Source organism: Chlorocebus sabaeus, chromosome 5, assembly GCF_047675955.1.
Source record: "Chlorocebus sabaeus isolate Y175 chromosome 5, mChlSab1.0.hap1, whole genome shotgun sequence".
Lineage (NCBI taxonomy): Eukaryota > Metazoa > Chordata > Mammalia > Primates > Cercopithecidae > Chlorocebus > Chlorocebus sabaeus.
In genome coordinates this window covers 15,292,445-15,320,306 of record NC_132908.1, presented here as the reverse complement: position 1 = coordinate 15,320,306, position 27,862 = coordinate 15,292,445, and the positions used below count along the sequence as shown (strand labels likewise).

General features: G+C 50.8%; 2 protein-coding genes across 3 annotated transcripts in view; one reads left to right on the top strand and one right to left on the bottom strand.

Moving 5' to 3' along the window:
* The window catches only part of ABCC6 (ATP binding cassette subfamily C member 6), a 76,301-nt gene extending 61,811 nt beyond the window's left edge, over positions 1-14,490 (top strand). For both annotated transcript variants that reach the window (XM_007986569.3, XM_037989817.2), the window contains exons 25-31: positions 426-552; positions 2,488-2,589; positions 4,162-4,308; positions 6,983-7,141; positions 7,220-7,386; positions 10,855-11,049; positions 11,369-14,490. In XM_007986569.3, coding sequence (XP_007984760.3) covers positions 426-552; positions 2,488-2,589; positions 4,162-4,308; positions 6,983-7,141; positions 7,220-7,386; positions 10,855-11,049; positions 11,369-11,477 — 1,006 coding nt within the window. In that variant the 3' untranslated portion in view covers positions 11,478-14,490. The remainder of the gene's footprint in view (positions 1-425; positions 553-2,487; positions 2,590-4,161; positions 4,309-6,982; positions 7,142-7,219; positions 7,387-10,854; positions 11,050-11,368) is intronic.
* A 2,682-nt stretch (positions 14,491-17,172) lies between these two features.
* Positions 17,173-27,862, bottom strand: part of ABCC1 (ATP binding cassette subfamily C member 1 (ABCC1 blood group)) — a 192,634-nt gene continuing 181,944 nt past the window's right edge. Inside the window, exons 28-31 of the mRNA XM_007986551.3 lie at positions 25,557-25,715; positions 23,433-23,599; positions 21,607-21,801; positions 17,173-19,063 (exon numbers count right to left, since the gene is read on the bottom strand). Coding sequence (XP_007984742.3) covers positions 18,955-19,063; positions 21,607-21,801; positions 23,433-23,599; positions 25,557-25,715 — 630 coding nt within the window. The 3' untranslated portion in view covers positions 17,173-18,954. The remainder of the gene's footprint in view (positions 19,064-21,606; positions 21,802-23,432; positions 23,600-25,556; positions 25,716-27,862) is intronic.

The window sequence follows — 27,862 nt, the reverse complement described above, 5'->3', positions numbered from 1 at the left end:
CAACATGGGGAAAACTGAACCCACGATCCAGTCACCTCCCACCAGATCCCTCCCTCCACACGTGGGGATTACAATTGGAGATGAGATGTGGGTGGGGACACAGAGCCAAACCATGGAGGCCACGGGGTCAGGGCAGGGGAATGGCAGGTGGACATGGCTTGGCAAATCCCAGGGACAGAAAATCAGCCACACAGGGAAGCGCTACGGAACACCGATTGTACTCCAGACCCTAAGCTGGGCTCAGTTGAGACAGGACAGTGTCATCGTCCTCTACTCCCTGAGCCTGCGTGGGGCCTTGCATGTGGAGCCCATTGCTGGGACCCCTGTGGGTACAAAGCGGGTGTGATGACCAGTCCTTGTGCCCAGAGAAGCATCTCCCTGCAGACGAGAGTACCCACTCACCCTGCTGTCGCCTCCCTTTGCAGGTGGCTTGCGGCCAATGTGGAGCTCCTGGGGAATGGCCTGGTGTTTGCGGCTGCCACGTGTGCTGTGTTGAGCAAAGCCCACCTCAGCGCCGGCCTCGTGGGCTTCTCTGTCTCTGCTGCCCTCCAGGTACTCCCCATACCCCCAAACTGGGCTTGAGGGCCAGAGAGAGGCAGAGACGGTCAGACCCCTGCTAGTAGGACCTTCGAAGACCCTGTGTCCAAGCCACCAAGGTGTCTGGAGTCCCTCCACCGAGGGACTCAGCTGAGGTGAACTTGCAACCTTGGGTAAAATCTTTCCTCATGGAGTCTCAGCGTGCTCCTTGAAAAAATAGGCCAGTAATCCCATCACTTCTGATGCCATAAAGACTAGTTGAGACAAAGCATATCCTGTGGAGGACATTTCTAGTGCATTGTTAACTTTTGTTTTGTTTTGAAGACAGTCTCTCTCTTTTACTCAGGCTGGAGTGCAGTGGTACAATCTCAGCTCACTGCAACCTCTGCCTCCTGGGTTAAGCGATTCTTATGCCTCAACCTCCCAAGTTGCTGGAATTACAGGCGTGAGCCACTATGCCTGGCTAATTTTTAATATTTTTAGTAGAGACGGGGTTTTGCCATGTTGGCCAGGCTGGTCTCCAACTCCTGAGCTCAACTGATCCACCCACCTTAGCCTCCCAAAGTGCTGGGATTACAGGCATGAGCCACCACACCTGGCCACTTTTTGTTAACTATTAATAACAGTATGTAATGTCAGTTCATGACATCTATGAAAATATATATATATACACATTCATAAGCATTTGTTATGGAGGAGGCATTATTCTAAGAGCTCTATACATTTTTGTTCATTTTGGTTTGTTGTTGTTGCTGTTTGAGACAGGATCTCATTTTGTTGCCCAGGCTTGAGTGCAGTGGCATGATCTTGGCTCACTTCAGCCTCCATCTCCAGGCTCAAGGGATTCTCCCACCTCACTTTCCCAATTAGCTGGACCTTCAGGCATGCACCACCATGCCTGGCTTTTTTTTTTTTTTTTTCTTTTTGGTAGAAACAGTTTCGCCATGTTGCCTAACCTGGTCTCAAACTCTAGGTTCAAGTGGTCTGCCTGCCTCAGCCTCCCAAAATGCTGAGATTACAGGTGTGAGCCACCATGCCCAGCTGTTTTGTTTTGAGACAAGGTCTCACTCTTTGACCCAGACTGGAGTGCAGTGGTGTGATCACAGCCCACTGCAGCCTCCAACTCCTGGGTTCAAACAATCTTCCCACCTTCGCCTTCAAAAAAGCTGGGGTTAGAGGCATGAGCCACTGTGCATGAGAACTTTATAAATATTAACTCACTTAATACTGCCCACAACCCCATCAGAGAGGCGCTGTTATTATCCTCATTTTACAGTCAAGGCTGCTAAGCTTCAGGATGAAGTAAGAGTAACCAGAGCATGTTGGGTGGCGGTGGAGGCATTTTCCTCCTGCATCCAGAAAGGCCTCTCTGAGGAGGTGACTTAGGAGGGAGAGAGGCCTGGGAGTTGAAGGTTCATCCCTGGTATGTGAGAGGAACAGCAGGAAGGCGGGTGTGGCCAGAGAGGGTGGGTGAAGGCAGGGGTGCTGGGAGACAAGGTTGGGGATGGGATGACAGGACTAGAGCCGGTAATGGTTCACAGGGAGGAGCTTGGAGTGGTTCCAAGTGTCATGGGAAATTGGTGGCCACCGGTTGCTGTGGGGAAACTGTCAGAAAGGAATCAGCGGGCCTGAGTCCTGCTGGGTGTCCTTGGGAGGGCCACACACCCTCTCTGATCCTGTCTCACCTGCATCAAGCCAGTTTGTACAGGCTGATGTCTGAGGGCTGCTTTTCACTTTGCATGCTCTGGCTCTACTAAAGGAAGGGAGGGACCTGTTGGTTGCATCCAAATCCCAATCCCCTGGGCCTAGGTCCTCAGACTGCCGCATTCCTGCCTCCCTTCTTTACGCCCCTGGGTCTGGCCTCCCAGCAAAGGTTGGGAAACCAGCGGGGCTGTTGCAAGCCCTCAAGTGGCCTTGCCGAACCCAGCCAGAGATGCTTTCTTGCACCAGGTGACCCAGACACTGCAGTGGGTTGTTCGCAACTGGACAGACCTAGAGAACAGCATCGTGTCAGTGGAGCGGATGCAGGACTATGCCTGGACGCCCAAGGAGGTGATGGGCGGGAGGTGGGGAGGGGGTCCCAGCATGGACATATTGGTGGCGGTGGGGGGCGGCAACGGGTCCCTGTTGACATCTGCTCCAGGCTTTGGAGTTTGTACCCTCTTCTCCCCTGACTCAACCCCTACCTCTATAGGTCAGAGTCACAGACAGGGTGGCAGCAGTGGTTAGGAGCATAAGGTCTGGAGCCAGGCCAAATCTTGGTTCCTTTGCTTCTGAGCTTGAGGAAAGCAGGTCACCTATGGGAGTGGCAGGGGACCATGAGGAACAGCATTGCAACAGCGGCATAGCTGCAACACGATAGTAACACAATGGCAATATTCCAGAACATGACAGTAACACAACAGCAATGTAATAGTAACGTAACAGCAACATAACCACAATATTACAGTACCAGAACAGCAACAGAGCAGTGTAATCGTAATATAACAGACATGATAGTAACATGATGGTAACATTCCGGCAATACAACCACAACATAGCAATGCAATAGTAACATAATAGCAACATTTTAGTAACATGATAGAAACAGAACAGCAACATGGCAATGTAATAGAAACACAACAGCAACATCATAACAGGACAGCAACACCCCAGCAACATGGCTTTAATATAGTAACGGAATAGCAACACGGCAATGTAACAGTAACAAAACAGCGACATTATAGTAGCATTATAAGGACAAAACAGCAACATAGCAAGGCAACGGTAACAAAACAGCAACATGATATAGTGTGATAGCAACATAACAGTAACATTACAGTAATAGAACAGGGAAGAACTGATTGATGAATAGGGTAGAAGAAATGATGAGAGATGGATAGATGGATGGATAGATGGATGGATGGATGGATGGATGGATGGATGGATGGATGGATGGAATGGGGCGGAAGAATGAGAGATGGAGGGATGGGATTGGAGACGGATAGACAGATAAACGGACGGATGGATGGATGGGTGGGATGGGGTGGAAAAAGGATAAGAGATGGATGGATGAATGGATGGATGGGATGGGGTGGAAGAAAGGATGAGAACAGCAGTATAGCAGTAACAGTAACATAACAGCATTGAGTTTTCTGGGAGGTTCAAATGAGATCTGCAAATAAATGATTTAGTAGAGTCTCTGGTCTGTTGCAAACACTCAATACATATCCACTGCTCTTATTAACCCTATTTCCCAGATTGGAAAACCAAGACTCAAGAGGGTAGAATGATCTGTTCAAGGTGACAGGAATAGCAAAAGGCAACATTGGTCTTCCTGCTGCACCGCCATGTCCTTTTGCAAAGACAGAGAGAAATGTCTGCTCCCACTGTAGAAAAAGAGATGATTTTATAATAAACAGTGGCTAACAATAGCAATAAAATAGACTAAAAGTAGCCACCACCATCTGTTTTTAGCATTGACATAGTCCATGTCCTCTCTTGTTGGATTCCCATAACAACCTGTAAAATTGCAATACATATGTCCATTTTGCAGAAGAGAAAACTGAAGCTGAGAAAGGTGGGCCATCTTGTGCGAAGTCTTAGAGGAAGGCTCCTCTGACTCAGTTTCCCCTCCTGCTCCAGGCTCCCTGGAGGCTGCCCACATGTGCAGCTCAGCCCCCCTGGCCTCATGGCGGGCAGATTGAGTTCCGGGACTTTGGGCTAAGATACCGACCTGAGCTCCCGCTGGCTGTGCAGGGCGTGTCCTTCAAGATCCACGCAGGAGAGAAGGTGAGTGGTTCTCTCACAATGTCCTCTTCACAGAGTTCAGGCCAAAGGACTCCAGGGGCAAGGCCCTAAACCCTGGGCACCAGCTACCTTCACAATGTCCGCACCTCAGGTCCCCTAGCTTTCAGACCCATTATCCCCTAAAACGAACTCCTCGCCTTCCCCAAACCTGCTTCCGTCTGGTGACTGCCTCATCCACCGTGGTGTCCCCAGATGAGGAAGCAACTCCCTGACTTCCTTCTTCCTTTAATGTTAACCCAACTCCTAATATGTGCTGGGCAGTGTGTTAAATGCTCCAAGTACATTTTCCAGTTTGCACAAATGGGGTATTTGCTTTGGGGTGGGAGACGCTGGGAAAAGCACTTCATAGCTCAGTCTCAGTTTTCCCATCTGTAAACTGGGACTGGTAATACTGATCTTTGAGTTGTTATGAAGTTTAATACATAGAACATGCTTAGCTCATGGCAAGTGCTCCAGACATGTTTACTAATGCTTTTATTATTTGCATTTTCACTCTCACAACCACCCCATAAGGGAGGTGCTAGTACTATCCCATTTTACAGATGCCTCATCAAGCCCCTTCACTGATCCCTTTCCTCCCTCTCTGAACCTACAGAGGCTTCCTCCCTGTCCCCTCCTTGTCCCCTAATAAACAGTGGATCCTGTCTCACCAGCTCCAATCAGCTCTCCTGTGTGTGAGATATATATATATAATTTTTTTTTTTTTTTTTTTTTTTAAGACAGAGTCTCACTCTGTTGCCCAGGCTGGAGTGCAGTGGTATGATCTTAGCTCACTGCAAACTCCGCCTCCCAGATTCAAGCGATTCTCCTGCCTCAGCCTCCTGAGTAGCTGGGATTACAGGTGCGCACCACTATACCTGGCTAATTTTTGTATTTTTAGTAGAGACAGGGTTTCACCATGTTGGCCAGGCTGGTCTCAAACTCCTGACCTCAATCACCCCCCTCAGCCTTCCAAAGTGCTGAGACTACAGGCATGAACCACCGTGCCCAGCCATCCTGACCTTTATCAGCATGAATGACACTGCATGTCATTCCCCTGCTCAAAACCTCCTACGAGTTCCAGCTTCCCTTGGGGTAAAGTCTGAATTCCGGAGCCTGGCATTCAAGGCTCTGCCCACCCCAGGCCCTGCCCATCCCCCCCATCACTCATTGCTCTGCCAGGGCTTAAACAACATTGTGGAGCAGCTGCCTCTTGGCCAGGGGGACACATGGTGCTGTGAGCTCCATGAGCTTCCAGTTCTGGAAACCCACTTAGTGCGGTTCGCCTGGAGTGTTCCCCTTCCTTGAACTCCTATTCATCCTTCAAGCTTCCATCCAAGTATCCCTTCCTCCATGAGGTCTTCTCTTATTACCTCTATCAAATCCCAGGCAGCAGGAGCAGCACCACCTTGCTTCCCTGAATTGCCAGAGGTCCAGAGCTGATAACAAACAGCATTGTTGGCTGGGTGCCATGGCTTATACCTGTAATTCCAGCACTTTGGGAGGCCAAGGTGGGTGGATCACCTGAGGTCAGGAGTTTGAGACCAGCCTGGCCAACATGGTGTAAACACCGTCTCTACTAAAAATACAAAAATTAGCCGAGCGTCGTAGCAGGCACCTATAGTCTGAAGCAGGACAACTGCTTGACCCTGGGAGGTGGAGGTTGCAGTGAACCGAAATCGCACCACTGAACTCCAGCCTGGGTGACAGAGCAAGACTCTATCTCAAAAATAAGTAAATAAATAAAATAAATAGCATTGTTCATCACACTGTATTACATTTACTCAACTGCACTCTTTCCTAGACCAGATGGTGGGCACACTGGAGCAAGGACTCTGTAATTTCTATACTTCCAGGGCCTAAACATGCGCCTGGCATACAGTGAGGTGACCCACACGTTTCATTCATGAATTAAGCAAATAATGTTGAACTCATAGCATGTGTCAGACACTGAGGATGCAACAGTAGCGAGAGAGAGAGGGATGGAGGGTGGGTAACAGAATGGGAGATAGATAAGAGAATGAACACATGGATAGGATGGAGGATGAATGGAGGGATGGATGAGGGAAGGAGGGACTGGATGGATGGATGGGAGAAAAAATAAATGAATGAAAGGATTAGTGAATTGATGGATGAATAGGGAAGAAGAAATGAGAGATGGATAGACAGATGAATGGATGGATGCATGGAATGGGATGGAAGAATGAGAGATGGAGGGATGGGATTGAGGAGGGATGATGGATGGATGGATGGATGGATGGATGGGTGGGTGGGTGGATGGGGGAATGGGGTGGAAAAAAGGATAAGAGATGGATGGATGGATGGATGGACGGACAGACAGATGGACGGGATGCAGTGGAAGAAAGGACAAGAGATGATGGAGAGGTGTAAATAGAAGGATGAGGAAAGATGGAGGAACAGAAGGAAGGGCGGGGAGAAAGATGGGAGAGAGACATCGGGATAAGGGGAAGATAGAGAAGAACGCCGATGGAAGACTGGATGGACTGATGGGTGGATATATAGAAAGGTAGACAGATGAAAAGATAGAGAGATGGAAGGTGGACCTTTACACAATGAGGGATGGACAGACAGATCTCGGGTACAGTGGAAACATCTCCCCAATAAATGCCCAGGAGCCCTCTGGTCAGAGCAGGCCTTTCCTCCCAACCCCGGGCAGGTGGGCATCGTTGGCAGGACAGGGGCTGGGAAGTCCTCCCTGGCCAGTGGGCTGCTGCGGCTCCAGGAGGCAGCTGAGGGCGGGATCTGGATCGATGGGGTCCCCATTGCCCACGTGGGGCTGCACACACTGCGCTCCAGGATCAGCATCATCCCCCAGGTGAGGATGGTGGAGGGGGTGGGCAGAGGTGGGAGGCATGGTGGGGCCCTGCTCTGACCCACCGTCCCTCCCCCCCAGGACCCCATCCTGTTCCCTGGCTCTCTACGGATGAACCTTGACCTGCTGCAGGAGCACTCGGACGAGGCTATCTGGGCAGCCCTGGAGACTGTGCAGCTCAAAGCCTTGGTGGCCAGCCTGCCCGGCCAGCTGCAGTACAAGTGTGCCGACCGAGGCGAGGACCTGAGGTATGGTCATCCCACTGTGGCCGGGACCTGCAGGTGGGAGAGGAAGGGATGGCCATGCCTTCCCCAGTAGGATTATCACTCTGTTATATTAATAACCACATGTGTCTTACCGGCAATTTCAAGCTCTGACACCGTCTCTGAATACTAAGATTTCCCACCCCCAAATTAAATTAGCCTTCTATATTTATTTGGTGGCAAAACCCAACCTCAACTGACACAGGGCTACTGATAGCCTTTATTACTCTTGCTCAGTATTTATTTTGCTCTGAAAATATTGTTTGATAGTGGGTGGTAACCCCACCACTCACTGGGGCTTTAAGTAACAGGATTTTTTTTTTTTTTTTTTTTTTTTTTTTTTTGGTAAATGTGAAGTGTGGGCTGGGTGCAGTGACTCATGCCTGTAATCCCAGCACTGTGGGAGGCTGAGGGAGTCCAGGAGTTCGAGACTAGTCTGGGCAACATAGCAAGAGCTTATCTCTATGGAACACAGTATTAGCCGGGTATGGTGGCACGCGCCTGTAGTCCTAGTTACTTGGGAGGCTGAGATGGGAGGAAAGCCTGAGCCAGGGAGGTGAAGGCTGCAGTGAGCCGATATTGCGTCTCTGCACTCCAGCCTGGGCTCCATCTCAACAACAAAAAGTTGTGTGGAAAAATACACACAAAATTTACTATCTCAAACTTTTTTTTTTTTTTTGGAGACAGGATCTGGCTTTGTCATCCAGGCTGGAGTGCAGTGGTGAGGTCTCAGCTCACTGCAACCTCCACCTCCCAGGCTCAAGCGTTCCTCCCACCTCAGCCTCCCGAGTAGCTGGGATTACAGGTGTGAGCCACCACGGCCAGCTAATCTTTTTATTTTTTGTAGAGACAGGGTTTCACCATGTTGCCCAGGCTGCACTTGAACTTGCACAGGCCTCCCCAAGTGCTGGGATTACAGGTGTGAGCTGCCACGCCGGGCCCATCTCACCCATTTTTCAGTGTATAGTTTCTATAGTGTTAGGTACATTCACACTGTTACGTAACAAAACTAAAACTCTGTTCCCATGCAACCCTAACCCTCCTTGTCCCCCTCCCCCAGCCCCTGGTCACCAGCATTCTCCTTTCTGTCTCTGTGAGTGTGACTACTCTAGACCCTGCATAGAAGCAGAATCACAGTAGCTGTCCTTTTGTGACTGGCTTATTTCACAGGGCATGATGTCCTCAAGGTTCATCCGCATTGTAGCATGCGTCACATTCGCTGCCTTTTTAAGGCTGAGGAACTTTCCACCCCATGGACAGACCACGTTTTGCTTATCCATTTATCTGCCAGTAGATATCCAGGCTGTTTCCACCTCTTGGCCATTTTGAATAATGCCACTATGAACATAGGTGTACAGGTACATGCCTTTTAAAAAAACAAGGGAGCCGGGCACGGTGGCTCACACCTGTAATCCCAGCACTATGGGAAGCCGAGGCGGGTGGGTCACCTGAGGTCAGGAGTTCGAGACCAGCCTGACCACTATGGTGAAGCCCCGTCTCTACTAAAAATACAAAAATTAGCCAGGTGTGGTGGTGCATGCCTGTAATCCCAGGTACTCGGGAGGCTGAGACACCGAGAATTGCTTGAACCGGGAAGGCAGAAATTGCAGTGAGCTGAGATGGTGCTACAGAAGTCCAGCTTGGGTGACAGAGCAAGACTCTGTCTCAAAACCCCCCAAAAAACAAAACCAAACCAAGGTGTTCTGGGTTTATAAACCCCTCTGACTCTGAGGGTGTCAGAAGTGCTTGTGGTAGCAAATAATCTCAAGCACTAGAAAAGCAGCATTCCTTGGTGGGTGAGAGTATACACAGCTGACAGACTGCCTGGGCTCAAATCCAGGCCCCCCCAGCTGTAGGATCTTGGGCAACTTACTTATCTCCTGTGCCTGTTTCCTCATCTGTAAAGTGGGAGTAACAGCACCTACCTACCTTGCAAGAATTGAATTATATGCACAAAGTTGTTGAAACAGTGGCAGGCATAGAGGAAACAGTAAATATTCATTTTAGTTCTGAGTCACACTCCTGATAATGTCATTTCACACAGTTGGAATTGGAGGCCTGGGGCTTGCCTGGGGTCACACAGCTTATAAGTAGTGAGGTCGGGATGAAACCCAGGCACTCAAACGCCTGCATGACCATAGTAGGTTCTAATCATCTAAAGGGACGCTGTTTCATGGAAGGGCTTACGGTGCAAGACAGACATGCTGGGGCCCCAGAGACCACTTCCCACCTGAGTCAGGGGCTCACCGGCCTCACGACCTGGAATCTCAACTTCTCCACCTGTAATTAGAGGGTGCTACTTCGTGCCAAGGGCTTACTCTGTGACAACCCCACACACTTTTATGTGCCGTGTCTTCACAATTCAATGAGGACGGATCCATTAGGAGCACAGACTCTGGGGTCAGAGGACTTGGGTTCAAATTATGAACCCACCTGGAGACCCGCCTTGAGACCTTGGTCAAGCCACTAAGCTTCTGTGTATCTGTGTCCTCCTCCCTCAAAAGAGGAGAACAATAATATCTACTTTGTGGACATTATGAGGATTGAGTCAATATATTAGCCCTTAGAATGTGTTTGGCACAAGGTGAAGACATAGAACTAGAAACAGCCATAAACAGGCCAGGCGTGGTGGATCATTCCTGGAACCCCACCCAGGGGTTGTACACTCTGCATTTAAGGCCCACCCAACACCAGCCTTGAATGTCTTAGGAAGACTGTACATTTGATTCTTGAAGCAGTGGGGAGTCATTGTAGGTTCGTTTGCAAGGGCATGACTGAAGTCAAAGCTGTGCTTTCGCTGATGAAGGAAATGTAAATTAGTACTGTCACTATGGAAAATAGTATGAGGATTTCTCAAAAAACCTAGAAATAGAACTACTAGGGAGCAGTGGCTCACGCCTGTAATCCCAGCACTTTGGGAGACCAAGATGGGTGGATCACCTGAGGTCAGGAGTTTGAGACCAGCCAGACCAACATGGTGAAACCCCATCTCTACTTTAAAAATACAAAAAATTAGCCGGGTATGGTGGCTCATGACTGTAATTCCAGCTACTTGGGAGGCTGAGGCAGAAAAAATCGCTTGAACCGGGAGGCGGAGGTTGCAGTGAGCTGAGATCATGCCGTTAAACGCCAGCCTGGGTGACAGAGCAAGACTCCATCTCAAAAAATAAAAATAAAAAAAGAAAAAAGAAAAGAAAAGAAAAGAAAGACATAGCCATAAACAGAAAAAAGAAAGTAGCCATTTCACAGGTGGGAATCTGAGGCACAAAGGGTTTGAATGACCTGCCTACAGTCAGCCTGCTCAAAGACGGCAGGAAGGGGCCGCAGACCCCATGTGTGGGGAACCCTGAACACAGGCACCTCGCTCCTGCACTGTTTCAGGGACCTGTTTCTGGGCACACCCACACATGCCCACAAACGCACATCCCACCTAATTGTCCCAATCGTTCCCAGCGTGGGCCAGAAACAGCTCCTGTGTCTGGCACGTGCCCTTCTCCGGAAGACGCAGATCCTCATCCTGGACGAGGCTACGGCTGCCGTGGACCCGGGCACGGAGCTGCAGATGCAGGCCACACTCGGGAGCTGGTTTGCACAGTGCACTGTGCTGCTCATCGCGCACCGCCTGCGCTCCGTGATGGACTGTGCCCGGTAAGGCCCCCGCCCCGGCCGGCCCTCACTGCAACCCTGCAGCAGTGGGGAAGTGAGCGGAGGCAGTCCCGGTTAGAGCTGGAAGGGCCCTGAATGGGGCCAGAGTGGGAGCGATGCCCGGGAACACATGCCAAGCGGGAAGGCTGCCCAAGGACATGCGCCCAGCACACGCCTCCAACCCAGCTGTGAGGGCCAGGGAGCTGCACGGAAAGCAGGACTTCTATGGAGAAAACCTCAGTGCAGACACACTGGGCTCTCACAGCTGCCGAGAGCCTGGGCTGGTGTCCAAAGAGCCTCTTTGTCTCCCTCTCCCTCACAGGGTTCTGGTCATGGACAAGGGGCAGGTGGCAGAGAGCGGCAGTCCGGCCCAGCTGCTGGCCCAGAAGGGCCTGTTTTACAGGCTGGCCCAGGAGTCAGGCCTGGTCTGACCCAAGACCCTCACCTGTACCCCCGTCGGGCCAGCCCACAGAGCCTGCAGTGCTGGAGATGGAAGTGACCCGGGGTCATTGATAGCTCCACGTGACGTTCAGTCTAGACCCGTGTTTGCTCTCTGGGAGGAAAATGGCAGAGAAAGTGGCGGATTATCACAGAGCATGAGAGCTGGAAGGACCCAGCAATACACAGGTCTGCCCGGGCAGGACCCAGCTCGCCCTGTCCACCCTGCAGCCCACGTCAACAGTGACTCTCAGCCCCGCTGTACCCTGGACTCACGTCGGGGACTCAAGGACATGCCCAGGCTCCCCAGTAGACCCTTAAATCAGAATCCCTGGGACGGGGGACTGCCATGCTGTGTGTACTTTTTGGAAATTAACACTTTTATTTTGGGATAATCCCAGACTCACATGCAGTTAAAGAAACAACAATATAGATTGGTGTACTCGCTACCCCGTTTCTCCCAATGGTAACATCTTACTAAACTCTAGTATAGAGCATCACCGCCAGGGCATTGACACTGACACAACAATCTTGCTCGACTTCCCGTTTTACTTGTACTCGTGTGTGTGTTTATTTTGTCCCGTGCAGTTTTATCACACATGCAGGCTCATGAATCCACACTATGGTGAGGATACGGAATAGCCATAGCCACCACCATTTTCTGACCACACCTCGGCCTCCCAAAGTGCTGGGATTACAGGCGTCAGCCACCACGCCCAGCCTCCTCACACCTGTTTCTGACAGTGGTCAGACTATTAATGCTGGACTCACCAAACCAGCTTCAGGCACCAGAAAAGAGAAACTAAGTCTAAAGTAGCTCAGCTTAAGGCCACACATAGATCGCTGCAAAGGGCAGCGTGAGACATCAGACACCTCCCTTGATCCTAACTTTATGCTCGCCAGGGAATCTCAGCAGCAAGGATAACATAATACGTGGATATGTGTTCGTGGAAGCAGAGACGGCAGTCCCCCAGGCTTTCTGAACCTTACTGACATGTGGGGCCAGACAGTGCTGTGCTGTGGGGACATGTCCTGCACATCGTAGGACACTCAGCAGCGGCCCTGGTCTCTTCTTCACTAGATGCCAGTAACATCCTCCCTCTACCACCACCAGACTTGTGACAAAGTATCTTCAGACACTGCCATACGTCCCCGGAGGGGTCAAACCACCTGGTTGGGCTGGGCGCGGTGGCTCATGTCTGTAATCCCAGCGCTTTGGGAGGCCGAGGCAGGCGAATCACTTGAGGTCAGGAGTTCCAAACCAGCCTGGCCAACATGGTGAAACCCTGGCTCTACCAAACATACAAAAATTAGCCGGGCGTGGTGGTGGGCGCCTATTATCCCAGCTATTCTGGAGGCTGAGGCAGAAGAATCGCCTGAACCCAGGCAGAGAAGGTTGCAATGAGCCGAGATCACACCACTGTACTCCAGCCTGGGTGACAGAGCGAGACTGTCCGTAAAAACCCCAAACAAAAAGACCCACTTGGTTGAAAATCCCTGGTCTAACCTGCCCCGCTGCCATCCATCATCCACAGATACTCGGGCAGTGGCTTTGCCGGTGTCAAGGGTGACGGGACAAGGACTCCACATTTTCTTAAGCACACAGGGCCAGCTCTGCCTATCAGGTCATGGGACTTTCTGATGCCCATCCTGACAGAGGGTTTTGTGATGCCCCTTTTGGCCTGGAGTAAACCACATCTAGATCTAATTGCAGCTTCTACCACCTTCAATGTGAGGCAGGGAGTCCGCAGTCTTCGCCTGCCCCTAGTCATGCCTGCAGCGCTGTGGACCCACTACCTCTGTCTAGCTCCATTTCACAGCTGAGGAAACTGAGGCTCAAGGGCTTGACATGACTTGCCAAGGTGACCCAGTAAGGACAGAGTGGGGATCTACTTCTGGGTCTAATACCAAAGTCACTGCACAGGCACCTTTGTCCTTTAGAGAATGGAAGGGCAGAGGCAGCCCGTCTTTTCTCTGCCTGGCACTGAGCCACCTGACTGCCTTGCAGAGTGACCCCAGGCACTCTGTCACGTGGACATTTGGCAAACTCAGCCTGGGATGACCCAGGGCCACCAGATCCTCCTTCCTAGGCTGCGTGCCAGGCAGCAGAGGGTGGACCACAGGCGGCCGGCACGTGGGAACCAGCACCTGCCAGCCTGCTCATGAGGCTGCTGTTGGGCCCATACCATGGCAGCCTGGAGACGTGCCAGCAGGGATGCCCAGGCCATTAATACCCCTGCCATGGGCTCCTGCCAGCGGGGCCTGGCTGGTGGGTGGAACACGAATTCCATCCAGCAGGGCTGCGGACCTCCTCTCTGGTCAGTGCCTGCACCAAACTCACCACTGTCCACCTCGCCACTGCAGACACATAACTACATGTACCTGACACTGCTCTAAATGCCCGCCAGCCACACACTCATTCAGTGGACCAGAGGAGGAAGCCGCCTCACTGGGCCCCTTACTGAACACTTGGATGAGGAAGGTACTACCATCAGGCCCTTTTAACAGATGAGAAAACAGAATGAGTGGTGTCTCTCCCCGAGCAGTCTGGCTTCAGAGCCCATGTCCTCACCATCAGGCTACCTTGCCTCTTTTAAAAACAAAAAAAAAAAAGACACTCACTCTGTCTCCCAGACTGGAGTGTAGGGGCACGATCTTGACTCACTGCAACCTCCACCTCCCAGTTCAAGCAATTCTTGTGCCTCAGCCTCCCAAGCAGATGGAATTTTACAGGCACTTGCCAGCATACCTGGCTAATTTTTGTATTTTTAGTAGAGACAGAATTTCACCATGTTGGCCAGGCTGGTGTCGAACTCCTGACCTCAGGTGATCCACCTGCCTCGGCCTCCCAAAGTGTTGGGATTACAGGGGTGAGTCACCGCACCCAGCCAATGCATGTTTTCATAAGGTCACTATAGCCACCGGGTTGAGGATACTGTGATTGTGTGTGTGTGTGTGTCGCTGGGGGCAAAAGCCTAGAGATCACAGTGGAAGCTGTTACAGGGATGCAGGGAGAAGGTGGGGTGGCTGGGACCAGCGGGGTGGCAATGGGAGGATGGGGAGTGGATAGATTCTGGGTGTTTGGCAGAAAATCAAACAAATTTGCTGTAGGATCTGACGGCGGGTATGAGGACGGATGAACAGGTCAACACTGGGAAGCACCAGCCCCCTCCTTACACCTCTCTGGCCCGCGGGACCCTTTCCAATGTGGAGAGTTCTACAGTGAGCCCAGGGCCAGCACGTAGTAGGTACAAAACACAGCTTCCTTCCACAGCACTTCCACTCACCTGGATGAGGAGTTATGCCTCCCTCTGCCTCCTCTTCATCAAGGGGATTAAACTTGTACCCAGCCCTGGATTCCACCTGAGCATGCAGCTGCCCCACCCCAAGACACAGGCACAGGTGCATACCACGCGGAGCTCTCGGGGACTGCTTAGGATCTGACCTGGGACTTCAATACTTAGGGTCAGGCTTTGAGATCTAAACATATCTCACACCTATATTAAGATTCCCGCCGGTAGATCCAACTACTTTTTTGAAATGGAGCCTCAGCTCGCTCTGTCACCCAGGCTGGAGTGCACTGGCGTGATTTCAGCTCACTGCAACCTCTACCTCCCAGGTTTAAGCAATTCTCCTGTCAGCTCCCCAGTAGCTGGGACTACAGGTGTGTGCCACGATGCCCAATTAATTTTTGTGTTTTTAGTAGAGACGGGGTTTCACCATGTTGTTCAGGCTGGCCTTGAACTACTGACCTCAGGCAATCCACCCGCCTCAGCCTCCCAAAGTGCTGGGATTACAGGCGTGAGCCACTGCGCCCAGCCTCAACTACTTCTAATTTAACAAAAACAGTTTTTATATGCACGCAGTTCTACTAGGTTGCCTAGGCTGGTTTTGAACTCTTGGCCTCAGGCAGGTTGGTTTTGAACTCAGCCTCTCAAAGTGCTGGGATTACAGGCATGAGCCACCGCATCTGGCCAATACTGCTAATTCTAATAGTCACAACGTCACCAGGTTTTCACTGGGCACCTTCACACTCCGTGGTTCCTAATGCAAGCCAGTGACTTCATTCCAATGTAAGCCACCATGCCCGGCCGATACTAACTACTCTAATGGTTATGACCTTACTGGCTTTTCACTAGGCAACTTCATACTCCGCAGTCCCTAACGCAAGCCAACAGTTTCATTGGGACATGAGTCACTGCACCCAGACACTACTACTCATTCGAATGGTCACCACCTCGCCAGCTCTTCTCTGAGCATCTTTGTACACCACAGTCCCTAGGGCAAGCCAACAATTTCAATCAGGGGACACGAAGGCTTGAGGGAACAATGGCAGTGCTGGAATGTTCCATCTGCTCATGTACTTGGTGCATGGTTTTAAGTGTGGCAGAAATGGTGTGCTCCCCAAATACAGACATTCCTTACAGCCCAGACGCACTCAGTTCAAAGTTAGAAACCAAACACTCTAGTCTGACTACTCCGCTGTCCCAAACTCGGGAACCACATGAGATAGGAAAGGGAGAAATACTTCTCTTCCACAGGCACCCCTCCATTTCCCAGCTCCCGCAGTGGCTGGGTTGGGGCCATGTGACCCGTTTTGGCCAACGGGCTGTGAGTGGGATTGACTGCGTCAGTTCTGGTTTCAGAAGAGTGGTGAGAGTCGTCCACTCTCTCACCACAGTGGAAAGAGTGGGTGAGAGTCGTCCACTCTCCCTTCTCCCGCTGTGGGGACCTGGAAGCCAGCCCTTGGGAGGCCATGTGATAAAACCAGGACGGCCTGGATCACTTGTCACAGGGAAGTCGGCTACCCTAGAGAGGCAGCTGACCCTCATCAAGAACTGCATGAGCAAGAAATAAAGCCTTGTGATCATTTCCCAAGATTTTATGGTGAATTTGTTACTGCAGCACAGCCTTGCCTCTCTGGACTAACATAAAGGGATTTTCAGGCCAGGTGCCTGAATCCCAGCACTTTGGGAGGCTCAGGCAGGAGAATCCCTTGAGCTCAAGAGTTTAAGAACAACCTGGGTAACATAGCAAGACCTTGTCTCTATAAAAAATTAAAAAAATTAGCTGGGCATGGTGGCACATGCCTGAGGCCAAGGCAGGAAGATTGCTTGAGCCCAGGAGTTTGAGGCTGCAGTGAGCTAGGACTGTGCCACTGCACACCAGCCTGGGCAACAGAGTGAGACCCTGTCTCTGTGGGGGGAGGGCGGAAAAAAGACAGGGGGAGGGCAGGATTTTCAAGGATCATTCTGGCCACATGTGATTTCTGCCTCGCCTGTGTCTTAGAACTTGACCGAGGCTACAAGTACCACACACATCGCTGCTCACAGGGTACGTACGATTAGCCTCATCTTACAGACAAAGCAAGTGAGGCACAGAGGCTGAGTGACTTTCCCAGGGTCATCAGAACAGCGAATGACAAGAGCAGGACTCAAGCCAGGATCTGTCTGACCCCAAAGCCGGGACTCTGTCCACCTTGCGGCTGCCCCGCCTTCCCACTAAACCCCATCCGACTAGTGATGTCCAGGACTTGCCCTTTCTCGCAACAGCTCCCACTAGAGGCAACCTGTCAAAAGGAAAGAACAGAAACAGGAGGATGCCAGATCCTGACCGTGCAGGAGATGGCTGGAACCCTCGCTGAGGCCCCAAAGGAAAGGGAACTACTGTTTAGAAAGAAATAAAATATATAGATATATATATATTTTTTTACTGCAAATGTTCACATTTCCAGTTTAAGTCATTACAAAAGGATCCCCCAAAACTTGGTTTATCTAATGCGAAAGAATGGTATAACTTACAAAAAATAAATATATGTGTTTTCACCTAAAAGAAAGATGCTCTCTGGGTTTGAAGTCGGCGATGTAATTCTTAGCAAGTATGAGTCCTGGGGCAGCCGTCAGCTCTGGCTGCTTTCTGGATTTCACTTTGGGCTCCAACGGAGATACATTAAAGAATAGGCTTCAAAAGATGCTGCTTCTCCGTTTTCTTCCAGGAATAGAGAGACCAAAACGGTCAAACACAGGGCGAGCTCCTCAGTATTTCCTGGGAATGTGACTTCTCAGCCCAACACTTCTCTTCCCAAGAAGTTCAAGTTTTGAGACAGTTTTTCTCCCTGGAACAGTACTTAAAGAAAAAAAAAATCACTGATATTCAAAGATGGGTTCCTTTCGTGTCCTGGAAGAGCATCAATAACTAAACGTCAAGTTCTCCACAATGCTGCCCCCCTGGGGGACTCACCGGATGCCAAGGGAGAGAATTAAAGTCTAAAAAAAAGGAAAAGACTTCAAGGGGACGTTTTTTGGTACCCATTGGTAATACTTGGGAGGTACTTCGTGTTCTTTACTTTGAAAGCTTCATAACCATGAGCAGGTACCATGAGAGGGAAAGTAAAGAGGCGGTAAGAAAAAAGAAGAAAAGCAATCAACACTGTAAGCAACCAACAGTGCTTCAGGCAAGGCCCCTAACACGTTTTCTGCTAGGACTGGTCAGCAGCCGTCCAGCTGGCTGCTCTCTCTCCATCTCTATTTCTAGTCAATGTCAAATTCCCATGAGGCCATCTCCTTAATATTACCCCCCATCAGTCACGGTGGGAACAGTAATAACGGCGTTGATTGTTCTTACAATGTTGAGCAAAAGAAAAAAGCAAGGGAAAGTCTGGAGTGGGGGTGAGTGGGGAGGGGAACCCCAGGTGGAACGTTGGCCCTACGAGACAATCCCCTGGCCCTGCAGTTCCAGGTCCAGGTTATCCGTTAGTCCAACCAGGTCCCTTCCAGGAGGACGGGCTTAGGAGCGCAGAGGCTGCCTCTGGCCTGAAGCAAGAACTGGCAGAGCTGGTGCTGCGATGCTGGTTCCCAGCTTCTGAGTGCCTGGAAGACCAGATGTTGGTAAGAGGACCATGCAGGGCCCTGGGACACTGCCAAAGGGAGGGAATGATGTTCTCCAGGCCCCTCAACCTCAAAACTGCAGCCCCAAGGAAATGAAGCATTCCGGGTGGACCCAGACAAGGATGTTAGAGGTGATGGGAGCCACAGGCATCTCAAAGACTTGCAGTCCATAGACTTCGGCTAGAGAGATCCGAGGCAGCTGGCTGGATTTGGTCACTAGGATCTTCTATACAACCAATTCCTTCAGAAGTCTGGCTGCCAAAATTCGTCTGTGGGAAGCACCAGGAACACACTTGCATTCCCGGGGGCATGAGGCTGTGTGTGTGTCTCAGGGCACCAGGGGCAAGGGCGAGCATGTTTTGGGCAGCTCGCCTCTCTGTGTCTGTCCCGTGTCTTCACGGCCAGTTCCAGGCAGGGGACGGGATGGCGATGGCTGCTGCTTTGAGTATGTTTTGGTTGTCTGGGTTTGGTTTTTATTTTTTGGTTTCAGTGTGGGAGGCTTGGTTTCCCAGGGGTACTGACTCCTGCCTGGGCGCTGGCATGTAGGCCCTGCAGTTCTGACCAGATATGCCACCTCTACGGCTCACACCAGGCCGGCGTCTTTGGCCATGTTGTAGAAGAGACCTCTCTGCTGCAGGAGGTCCGACGGGGCGCCGTACTCCTGGATTTCTCCTTTGTCCAAGACGATCACCCTGTAGCGGGAGGGGATACGGACATGAGAGGAAGGAGAGGGGTGAGCACCTCATGCCCCCGGGACAAGTGACCTGGGTAAGTTACTGCTTTGGGTCAGGTCCCTAACACTTTCTGCTAGGACTGGTCAGCAGCCGTCCAGCTGGTTGCTCACCCTCCATCTCTATTTCTAGTCAATGTCAAATTCCCATGAGGCCACCTCCTTAATATCTACCCCACATCAATCATGGTGGGAACAGTATTAACAGTGTTGACTGTTCACATTGGCAACATTTTTCTGAAAAAGGCCAGACAGCAAATACTTCAGGCTCTACAGGCCATATGGTTTCTGTTACAACTACGCATCTCTGCTGTATTTATAGTGTGAAAGCTGCCAGAGACAACAGGAAAATGAACAGATGTGGCTGTGTGCCAATAAAACTTTATTCATAAAAACAGGCCAGGGGCCAGATCTACGGCCTGTGGGCCATAGTTGGCTGACCCCTAATATTTTAGGTCCTGTAAGATTTGACACTGCCCACTTCTGTCCTCATTTCTATGTCCTATATTTCAAAAGCACTAACTCAGTATCTGTCACTTAGTAGGTGGTACTCAGTGAACTAGAAACATCATGTCAGCTGGGTGCAGAGACTCACGCCTATAATCCCGGCACTTTGGAAGGCCGAGGCAGGAGGATCGCTTGGGGCCGCAGTGAGCTGTGATCCCAACACTGCACTCCAGCCTGGGCGACAGGGTGAGACCCTATCTCAAAAATAAATAAATAAAATAGAAACTCATGTCACTCCCCTGCTTAAAACCTTCCAATGGCTTTATAGGGCACTTAGAATAAGTTCCAAGCTTCTCACCGCGCTTACATGCTGCTCTAAGATCTAGCCCCTGCCTACATTTCTGGCCTCATCTCCTACCCCGTCCCCTCAATTCCAGCCTCTAGGTACAATGGCCTCCTCATGCTAGCCTTCAAATTCATTAAGCACATTCATTCGGTTTTACATTCGGCTGTACCGGCTGCCTAGAATTATTCTTCCTTTAGATCAAAGGTTGGCAAACTGTGGCTTGCAGGCCAAATCTGACCCCCTGCCTGTTTTTATGAATAAAGTTTTACTGGAACACAGCCATGCTCATTCATTTGTTCACTATGACTGCGCTCACAAGGCAACACTGGAGTCAAGTGGCCGAGAGGCCATGTGGCCCGCAAAGCTGAAACTACCCCAGCCCTTAAGAACAAGGTTGCAGATCGCTGTCCCAGATCTTCTCACAGCTGACTCCCTTTCATTGTTCAGGTCTCAGCTAAAATGTCACCTCCTCAGAGGTGACTCAAGCAAAACTCAAAACCCCCCAAGATCCTGGCACTACGGCCGCATTGTGACTTCTGTGATCCCCGGCACTGATGCCTGCGGAGGCGGCTTTCTCCACACAAAATGCTAAAATTTCTATTTTATGACTGTGTTGGTATAAATGAAAACAAGGTTGGATTATATTCTTTTTTTTCTTTTTTGAGATGGAGTCTCACTCTGTTGCCCAGGCTGGAGTGCTGTGGCACCATCTCAGCTCACTGCAACCTCCACCTCCCGGGTTCAAGCAATTCTCCTTCCTCAGCATCCCAAGTACCTGGGATTATAGACACGCACCACCTCACTCGGTTAATTTTTGTATTTTTAATGGTGACAGGGTCTCACCATGTTGGCCAGACTGGTCTCAAACTGTCGAACTCAGGTGATCTGCCCGCCTCGGCCTCCCAAAGTGCTGGGATTACAGGCGTGAGCCATCGCACCTGGCCTGCTTCTTTTTAAAAAATAAAACCTTTTTTGTGGACCCCAGGCACTGGGCCTGCAGTGCTCGATGTAAACAATGGCCCTGCCTGGCACCTGCTATCCCGTCTCCTCGGCAAGCGTCCTTCCCAGCACTTGCTGCCCTCTGGAATCCCGCTGGCTTGTTGCTCTGTATATTTTGTCTCCTCTATCTAATAAGCTAATTGGTCCTAGAGGCAGGGACCTTGTCTGATAGCAGCCTACAGAGTCCCCAGTGTCTGGGAACATGGCAGGTGCGCTATGCAGATACGATGACAGAATGAATGACTGGATGATGTCAGAAATACCTGGTACCACTGGGCACAGTGGTTCATGCCTGTAATCCCAGCACTTTGGGAGGCTGAGGCAGGCAGATCGCCTGAGGTCAGGAGTTCAAGACCAGCCTGGCCAACATGGTGAAACCCTGTCACTACTAAAAATACAAAAATTAGACAGGCGTGGTGGCACATGCCTGTAGTCCCAGCTATTCAGGAGGCTGAGGCAGGAGAACTGCTTGAACCCCAGAGGTGGAGGTTGCAGTGAGCCAAGATCGCGCCACCGTACTCCAGCCTGGGAGACAGAGTGAGATTCTGTCTCAAAAAAAAAAAAAGAAATACCTGGTACCATCCAGGATGAAGAGAGGATCCACCCACTGGAGCTGTCACTAGGGATAAGGACAGTGTTGAATGAATGAATGAATGAGCCAGTGAGTAAGGCAAACACTCAAAGCCTAGAGGCCACTGTGCCAGGGGCATCACCTTGTGTAGTCCATGATGGTGTTGAGCCGGTGGGCGATGGTGAGGACGGTACAGTCCTCAAACTGTGTCCGGATGGTGGACTGGATGAGGTCGTCCGTTTCCAGGTCCACAGCTGCTGTGGCCTCATCCAACACAAGGATCTTCGTCTTCCTCAGCAGGGCCCGGGCCAGGCACACAAGCTGGCGCTGCCCAACACTTGACCGAAAGAAAAAGACCAGGAGACGGTGTTAGATCAAACCACCCCTGACTCTGAACCTAGGCCCAGGCTGGGAGATGTGAAAGGAGACACTCGATGTGGCTCAACCAGGAAACCACGGCCACTCCCAACATCTGTGTCTGCAGCAGACATCACTAATCAATCAGAGCACATCTCCTATTCAGCAAGATGTAGGTTCAGAATCATTCTCAAAACAGTGGCTCACACCTACAATCCCAGCACTTTGGGAGGCCGAGGTGGCAGGATAGCCTGAAGCCAGGAATTTGAGACCAGCCTGGGCAACAAAGCAAGACCCCCATCTCTCCTAAAAACAAAAATAAACAAATAAGCTGGGTGTAGTGGCATGCTCCTATAGTCCCAGTTACTCGGGAGACTGAGGCAGGATTGTTCCAGTCCAGAAGTAAGAGGCTGAGATCAATCCATTGTACTCCAGCCTAGGCAAGAAAAAAAAAGTCGGGCACAGTGGCTCACACCTATAATCCCAGCACATTGTGAGGCTAAGGCGGGTGGAGCACTTAACACCAGGAGTTCGAGACAGCCTGGCCAATGTGGTGGTACCCCATCTCACTAAAAAGGCAAAAATTAACTGGGCGTGGTGGCAGGCACCTGTCATCCCAGCTACTTGAGAGGCAGAGGCAGGACAACTGCTTGAGCCTGGGGGCGGAGGTTGCACCACTGCACTCCAGCCTGGGTGACACAGTGAGACTCCCTGTTTTCAGAAAAAAAAAAAAAAAGGGCTAATATCCATGCATCCCTATCCACCTGTGGGGCCATTACAGGTGGCTCTGGACTCAGACATGTACCTTGCTTTGGCCAACGGGACACTGGCAAACATAACACCAGCCAAAAGAATACTGTGAGATGCACATGGGTGCTTGCACGCTCTTGTGCCCCTGCCATGGCCATGACATGCCAAACTGGTCTGCTGGAGAACGAGGGATGCACCGAGTATACCCTTCTTGCCCCACCTGAGGCCAACAGCCAGCTGACCCCCAGACATGCATGTGAGCCCAGCCAAGATCAGCAGAGTCATCCGGCTGACTGCCCTCATTTGGGAGCAATGATCATTGCTTTATACCCCAACGTGACTGACGCTTTATGGTTGGTTGTCATGGAGACGGATAACAGAACCAGAAGCAGGCACTAACAAACACCACCAGAGCGGGACCCCAGAGGTTCTGCTGGTGTGCCAGGCATTAATGATTTAGTCGCCAGGTCATGGACAGAGCTCCAGGATCCTGGTCAGGACCAAGACAGCTGGGGTAGTACATGGGTACTTGAGGTCTCAGAGCAGTGCCAGTGACCAGCTGGTACAGAAGCCTTTCCAGAGCTTAACAACTGACAGCCACTCTCAACTGCACGGAGCTGGTGGGAAATGTACTGGCCATCCTGGTTATTCTACCTCATGGTACAAAGAGCCTGGATTAAGACCCATTTCACAGATACAGAAACTGAGGCTCCAAGAGGTGAAGGGACAAATGGTTTATCTGCGGCACAACTGGGATTCAAATCCAGGTCTGACACAGACCTGGACAGAATCTTCAAACACCCCTACCGAGGTGGCACCTAGGACACCTTATCTGGTGTCTCCCCGTTCACCCCCGCCTACCTGAGGTTCTCCCCGCCTTCTGCACACTCGTGGTCCAGCTTGTCGGGAAGGGCTGACACGAACCCCTTCAGGTGGGCCAGCTCCAGGGACGTCCAGACTTCTTCGTCCGAGTACTGGCTGAACGGGTCCAGGTTCATGCGGAGGGAACCCGAAAACAACACAGGGTCCTGTTCAGAGAGAAGAGAGTGGACAGCACGTGATGCCTATGTCACGCTGACATGCATGGAGACGAGGTGAGGCCGAAGGACCTCTGGCCAGGACTGCTGAAGGTGGGCTGTCAGAGCTCCTTGGAATCACTATTTCTGCAGATGCTAATAATGGAGAAAAAGGCCAGGTACAGTGGTTCACACCTGTAATCCCAGCACTTTGGGAGGCTGAGGCGAGCGGATCACTTGAGGTCAGGAGTTCGAGACCAGCCTGACCAACAGGGCGAAACCCTGTCTCAACTAAAAATACAAAAATCAGCTGGGCATGGTGGTGCACACCTGCAGTCCCAGCTACTCGGGAGGCTGAGGCAAGAGAGTCACTTCAACTTGGGAGACGGAGGTTACAGTGAGCCAAGATCATGCCACTGCACTCCAGCCTGGGTGACAGAGCGAGACTCTGTCTCAAAAAAAAAAAAAAAAAAAATTCCTTAATGATGGAAAAATTTAAAAAGTCTGGAAAATCTGAGTTTGGCAGAATAAAAGGTTTCCTTTCCATACAACTTCCTAGAGCCTTCAATATGGCAACTGGATTGAGAACCTTCCAAAATGAGATACAGCACAGGTGATTCCTAACATAAAGTCCCATGGATTCTCCCGTCCTCCAACTCCAAAAGGGAATCTTGTAAGAAACATTAGGGAAGATTACACTAAAAGGCAACATATTAAGAAATCCACCTGCAGGGATTGGTCTAGAAAATCCTTATTTCAGCCAGGCATGTTGGCTCATCCCAGCACTATGGGAGGCCGAGGCAGGCAGATCACGTGAGGTCAGGAGATGGAGACCAGCCTAGGTAACATGGTAAAACCCCGTCTCTACCAAAAATACAAAAACTAGCCAGGCATGGTGGTGTGCACCTGTAATCCCGGCTACTTGGGAGGCTGAGGCGGGAGAATCGCTTGAACCCAGGAGGTGGAGGTTGCAGTGAGCTGAGATCATGCCACAGAACTGGGTGACACAGTGAGACTCTGTCTCAATTTAAAAAAAAAAAAAGAAAAGAAAATCCTTATTTCTCACCAAATACTGCATGTTCTGACTTATAAGTGGGAGCTCCACTCTGGGTATTCATGGATATAAAGATGGAAATGATAGACACCGGAGCCTCCAAAAGTGGGGACAGATGGAGGAGGGTCATGGTTGAGAAACTCTCTCTCAGGTACTTTATTCAATATTTGGGTGATGAGATCCGCAGAAGCCCAAGTGTCAGCATCACACAATATACCCATGTAACAAGCCTGCAGGTGCACCCCGTGAATCTAAAATTAAAAAGTCTTATTTCTTGTCTAGCTCGTGGAAGGGTTAGAGATTCTCAGTCTGACTCTGGCAGCAGAGAGAGAAGATGGTGTCTTTTTGGATTTTTCTAGACGCTCCGAAACTACCCCTTGCGGGGACGGGAAGTTGGGGCTGATAGTTAATTCCCACATTGTTAATCGTATGCTAACAGGAAATTCAGGGGAACAGTGGCATAACCTAACTTCAATAAAAACAACAAAGGCCAGGCACAGGGGCTCATGCCTGTAATCCCAGCACTTTCAGAGGCCAAGGTGGGTGGATCATTGGAGCCCAGGAATTTAAGAGCAGCCTGGGCAACAAGGTGAAACCACATCTCCACAAAAAATACAAAAAAAAATGTAGCTGGGTGTGGTGGCGTGTGCCTGTAGTCCTAGCTACTGAGGAGGCTGGGATGGGAGAATCGCTTGAGCCTGGGAGACGGAGGTTGCCGTGAGCTGAGATTGCGCCAGTGCACTCCAGCCTGGGCAAAAGAGCGAGACCCTGTTTCAGAAAAAACAAAACAAAACCAAAAAACGACAAAGTAGGGCCAAATGTATGTTTGCTCCCAAAATAAACATACATCACTGTTAGTGCCATCACAGGGCTTGCCAGCCCTGGCTCACCGCCTGGGCCACACCCAGAGCCCACCTGGGGGATGATGGTGATTTTGAAGCGGAGGTCGTGCAGGCCGATCCTGGCGATGTTGATGCCATCGATGATGATCTCTCCTTCGGCAGACTCGTTGATTCGAAATAAGCCCAGCGTCAGGGATGACTTCCCAGCTCCCGTCCGTCCCACGATGCCAACCTGCAGGACAGAAGGGTGCAGGTGTGGTGGGAATGCTGGCATCCGGACTTGTCCCTGCCCCACAGTGCCCTCATCTCGGCCCCACCTCAGGCATCAGTCATCTGGTCGACCCAACTCCACAGCCCTCTCCTTCGCCTGCTGCCCAGAGACACTCCTTTAAGGGTGCTTTGGTCGAAGGTCAAGAAGGACTCTCTTCCCTTTGCCAGGCTCCCGAAAGGAATTACTCAGCTTTTTATAAGTTACTAGAGACCTCAAAAACATACAGAAGAGGCAGAAGGAATTTCCAACAAAGCCCTATTTGTTTCAACTCAAGTAACTATTAAGTAATAATCAGGCATTTCCTCATTTACCCACGGTGTTTTCCACATCTCTGATGGTGAGTTTCCCATCATGAGCTGTTGAAATATCTGCAAGATTCAGGCAGACCTTCTGGCCCTTTGCTATGACCTGGTCTCCGTGCAGCCTCTCTTGAAGGAACTAGGTTCTCTGGCTAATGGTCAATGACTGACGCTCCTGATCTCCGATTCTCCCCTTCCCGCTGGGCTCCTGAGAGGCGGGCTTCCTCTGCCCTCCTACAGGGGCGTCACAGAGCAGCATGCGGGCAAAAATTCTCATGACGTGAGATAAGTTATAAAGACGCAATAAGGGCTGGGCGTGCTGGCTCGTGCCTATAGTCCCAGCACTTTGGGAGGCCGATGCACGTGGATCACAGAAGGTCAGGAGTTCGAGACCAGCCTGGCCAACATGGTGAAACCCCATCTCTACTAAAAATACAAAAATTAGCTGGGCATGGTGGCGGGCACCTGTAGTCCCAGATACTCGGGAGACTGAGGCAGGAGAATCACTTGAACCTGGGCGACGGAGGTTGCAGTGAGCCGAGATAGCACCACTGGACTCCAGCCTGGGTGACAGAGTGAGACCCTGTCTCAAAACAAAACAAAATAAAAAAAACAAAGACAGCAAGAACATCACCCACTCTGCTCTTCTTGGTAACTCAGACAGAAATTATCTGCCGGGAACAGAATGTTCTGACCTTTGTGGGAGGGACGTAAGAACAGTTCAACAAGTCCCTATGTTCAGAGGTGAGACCAGCCTTGTTCCCCAGCAAACGGCCAGGAATACTCTCAGACCGATTCCAGAGGACAGCCTAAGGGTCTCGCTCAGGTCAAGGAACCTCTTCCAAGTAAAGCTCAGAACCAAGAGAAGGTTCCAAAAATCTGACGAGTTCTCACTTCCCTTAAGCCATCCCCTAGAAGGGATGGTGACCCCTTATTCTAGAGATCACAGATTCTGATGTCTCGGAGGGGCCAAGTAGGCACTGAATGGGACAGGGAGGGACTGGGGTGAGCCAGGAGGCTCAGAGGCTGTCTATAAAGAGCCAGGCCTGACGCTGCCAGATGTTCTCATCTTACAAAAAAAGCAGAAAATAAATCTTTATATTAAGTGTTCCAGGTTTTTTAGTACTTGCAACTTATTCAAATTTCTTCCAGGCTGGTCGCGGTGGCTCACACCTGTAATTCCAGCACTTGGGGAGGCCGAGGCGGGTGGATCACTTGAGGTCAGGAGTTCAAGACCAGCCTGGCCAACGTGGCAAAACCCCATCTCTACTAATAATACAAAAATCAGCCAGGCGTGGTGGCGCGTGCCTGTAATCCCAGCTACTCGGGAGGCTGAGGCGGGAGAATCACTTGAACCCGGGAGGCAGAAGTTGCAGTGAGCTAAGATTGGGCCCCTGCACTCTGGCCTGGGCAACAGAGTAAGACTCTATCTCAAAAAACAAACAAACAAACAAACAAACAAACTTCTTCCAGGGGCCAGGAATGGTGGCTGATTCCTGTAATCCCAGCACTTTGGGAAGCTGAGGCGGGCAGATCGGTCGAGCTCAAGAGTTCCAGACCAGCCTGGGTAACATAGTAAGACCCCCATCTCTACAAAAAAATACAAAACTAGCCAGGCGTAGCGGCACACACCTGCAGTCCCAACCACTCGCAGTCCCCCGACTTGGGAGGCTGTGGTTGCAGTGGGCTGAGATCATACCACTGCACGCTAGCCTGGGCGACAGAGCGAGACCCTGTCTCAAAAATAAATAAATAAATAAATAAAAAATCTTCCAAAACGTATCTGTGGGGCTCATTTGGTCTTTGGGC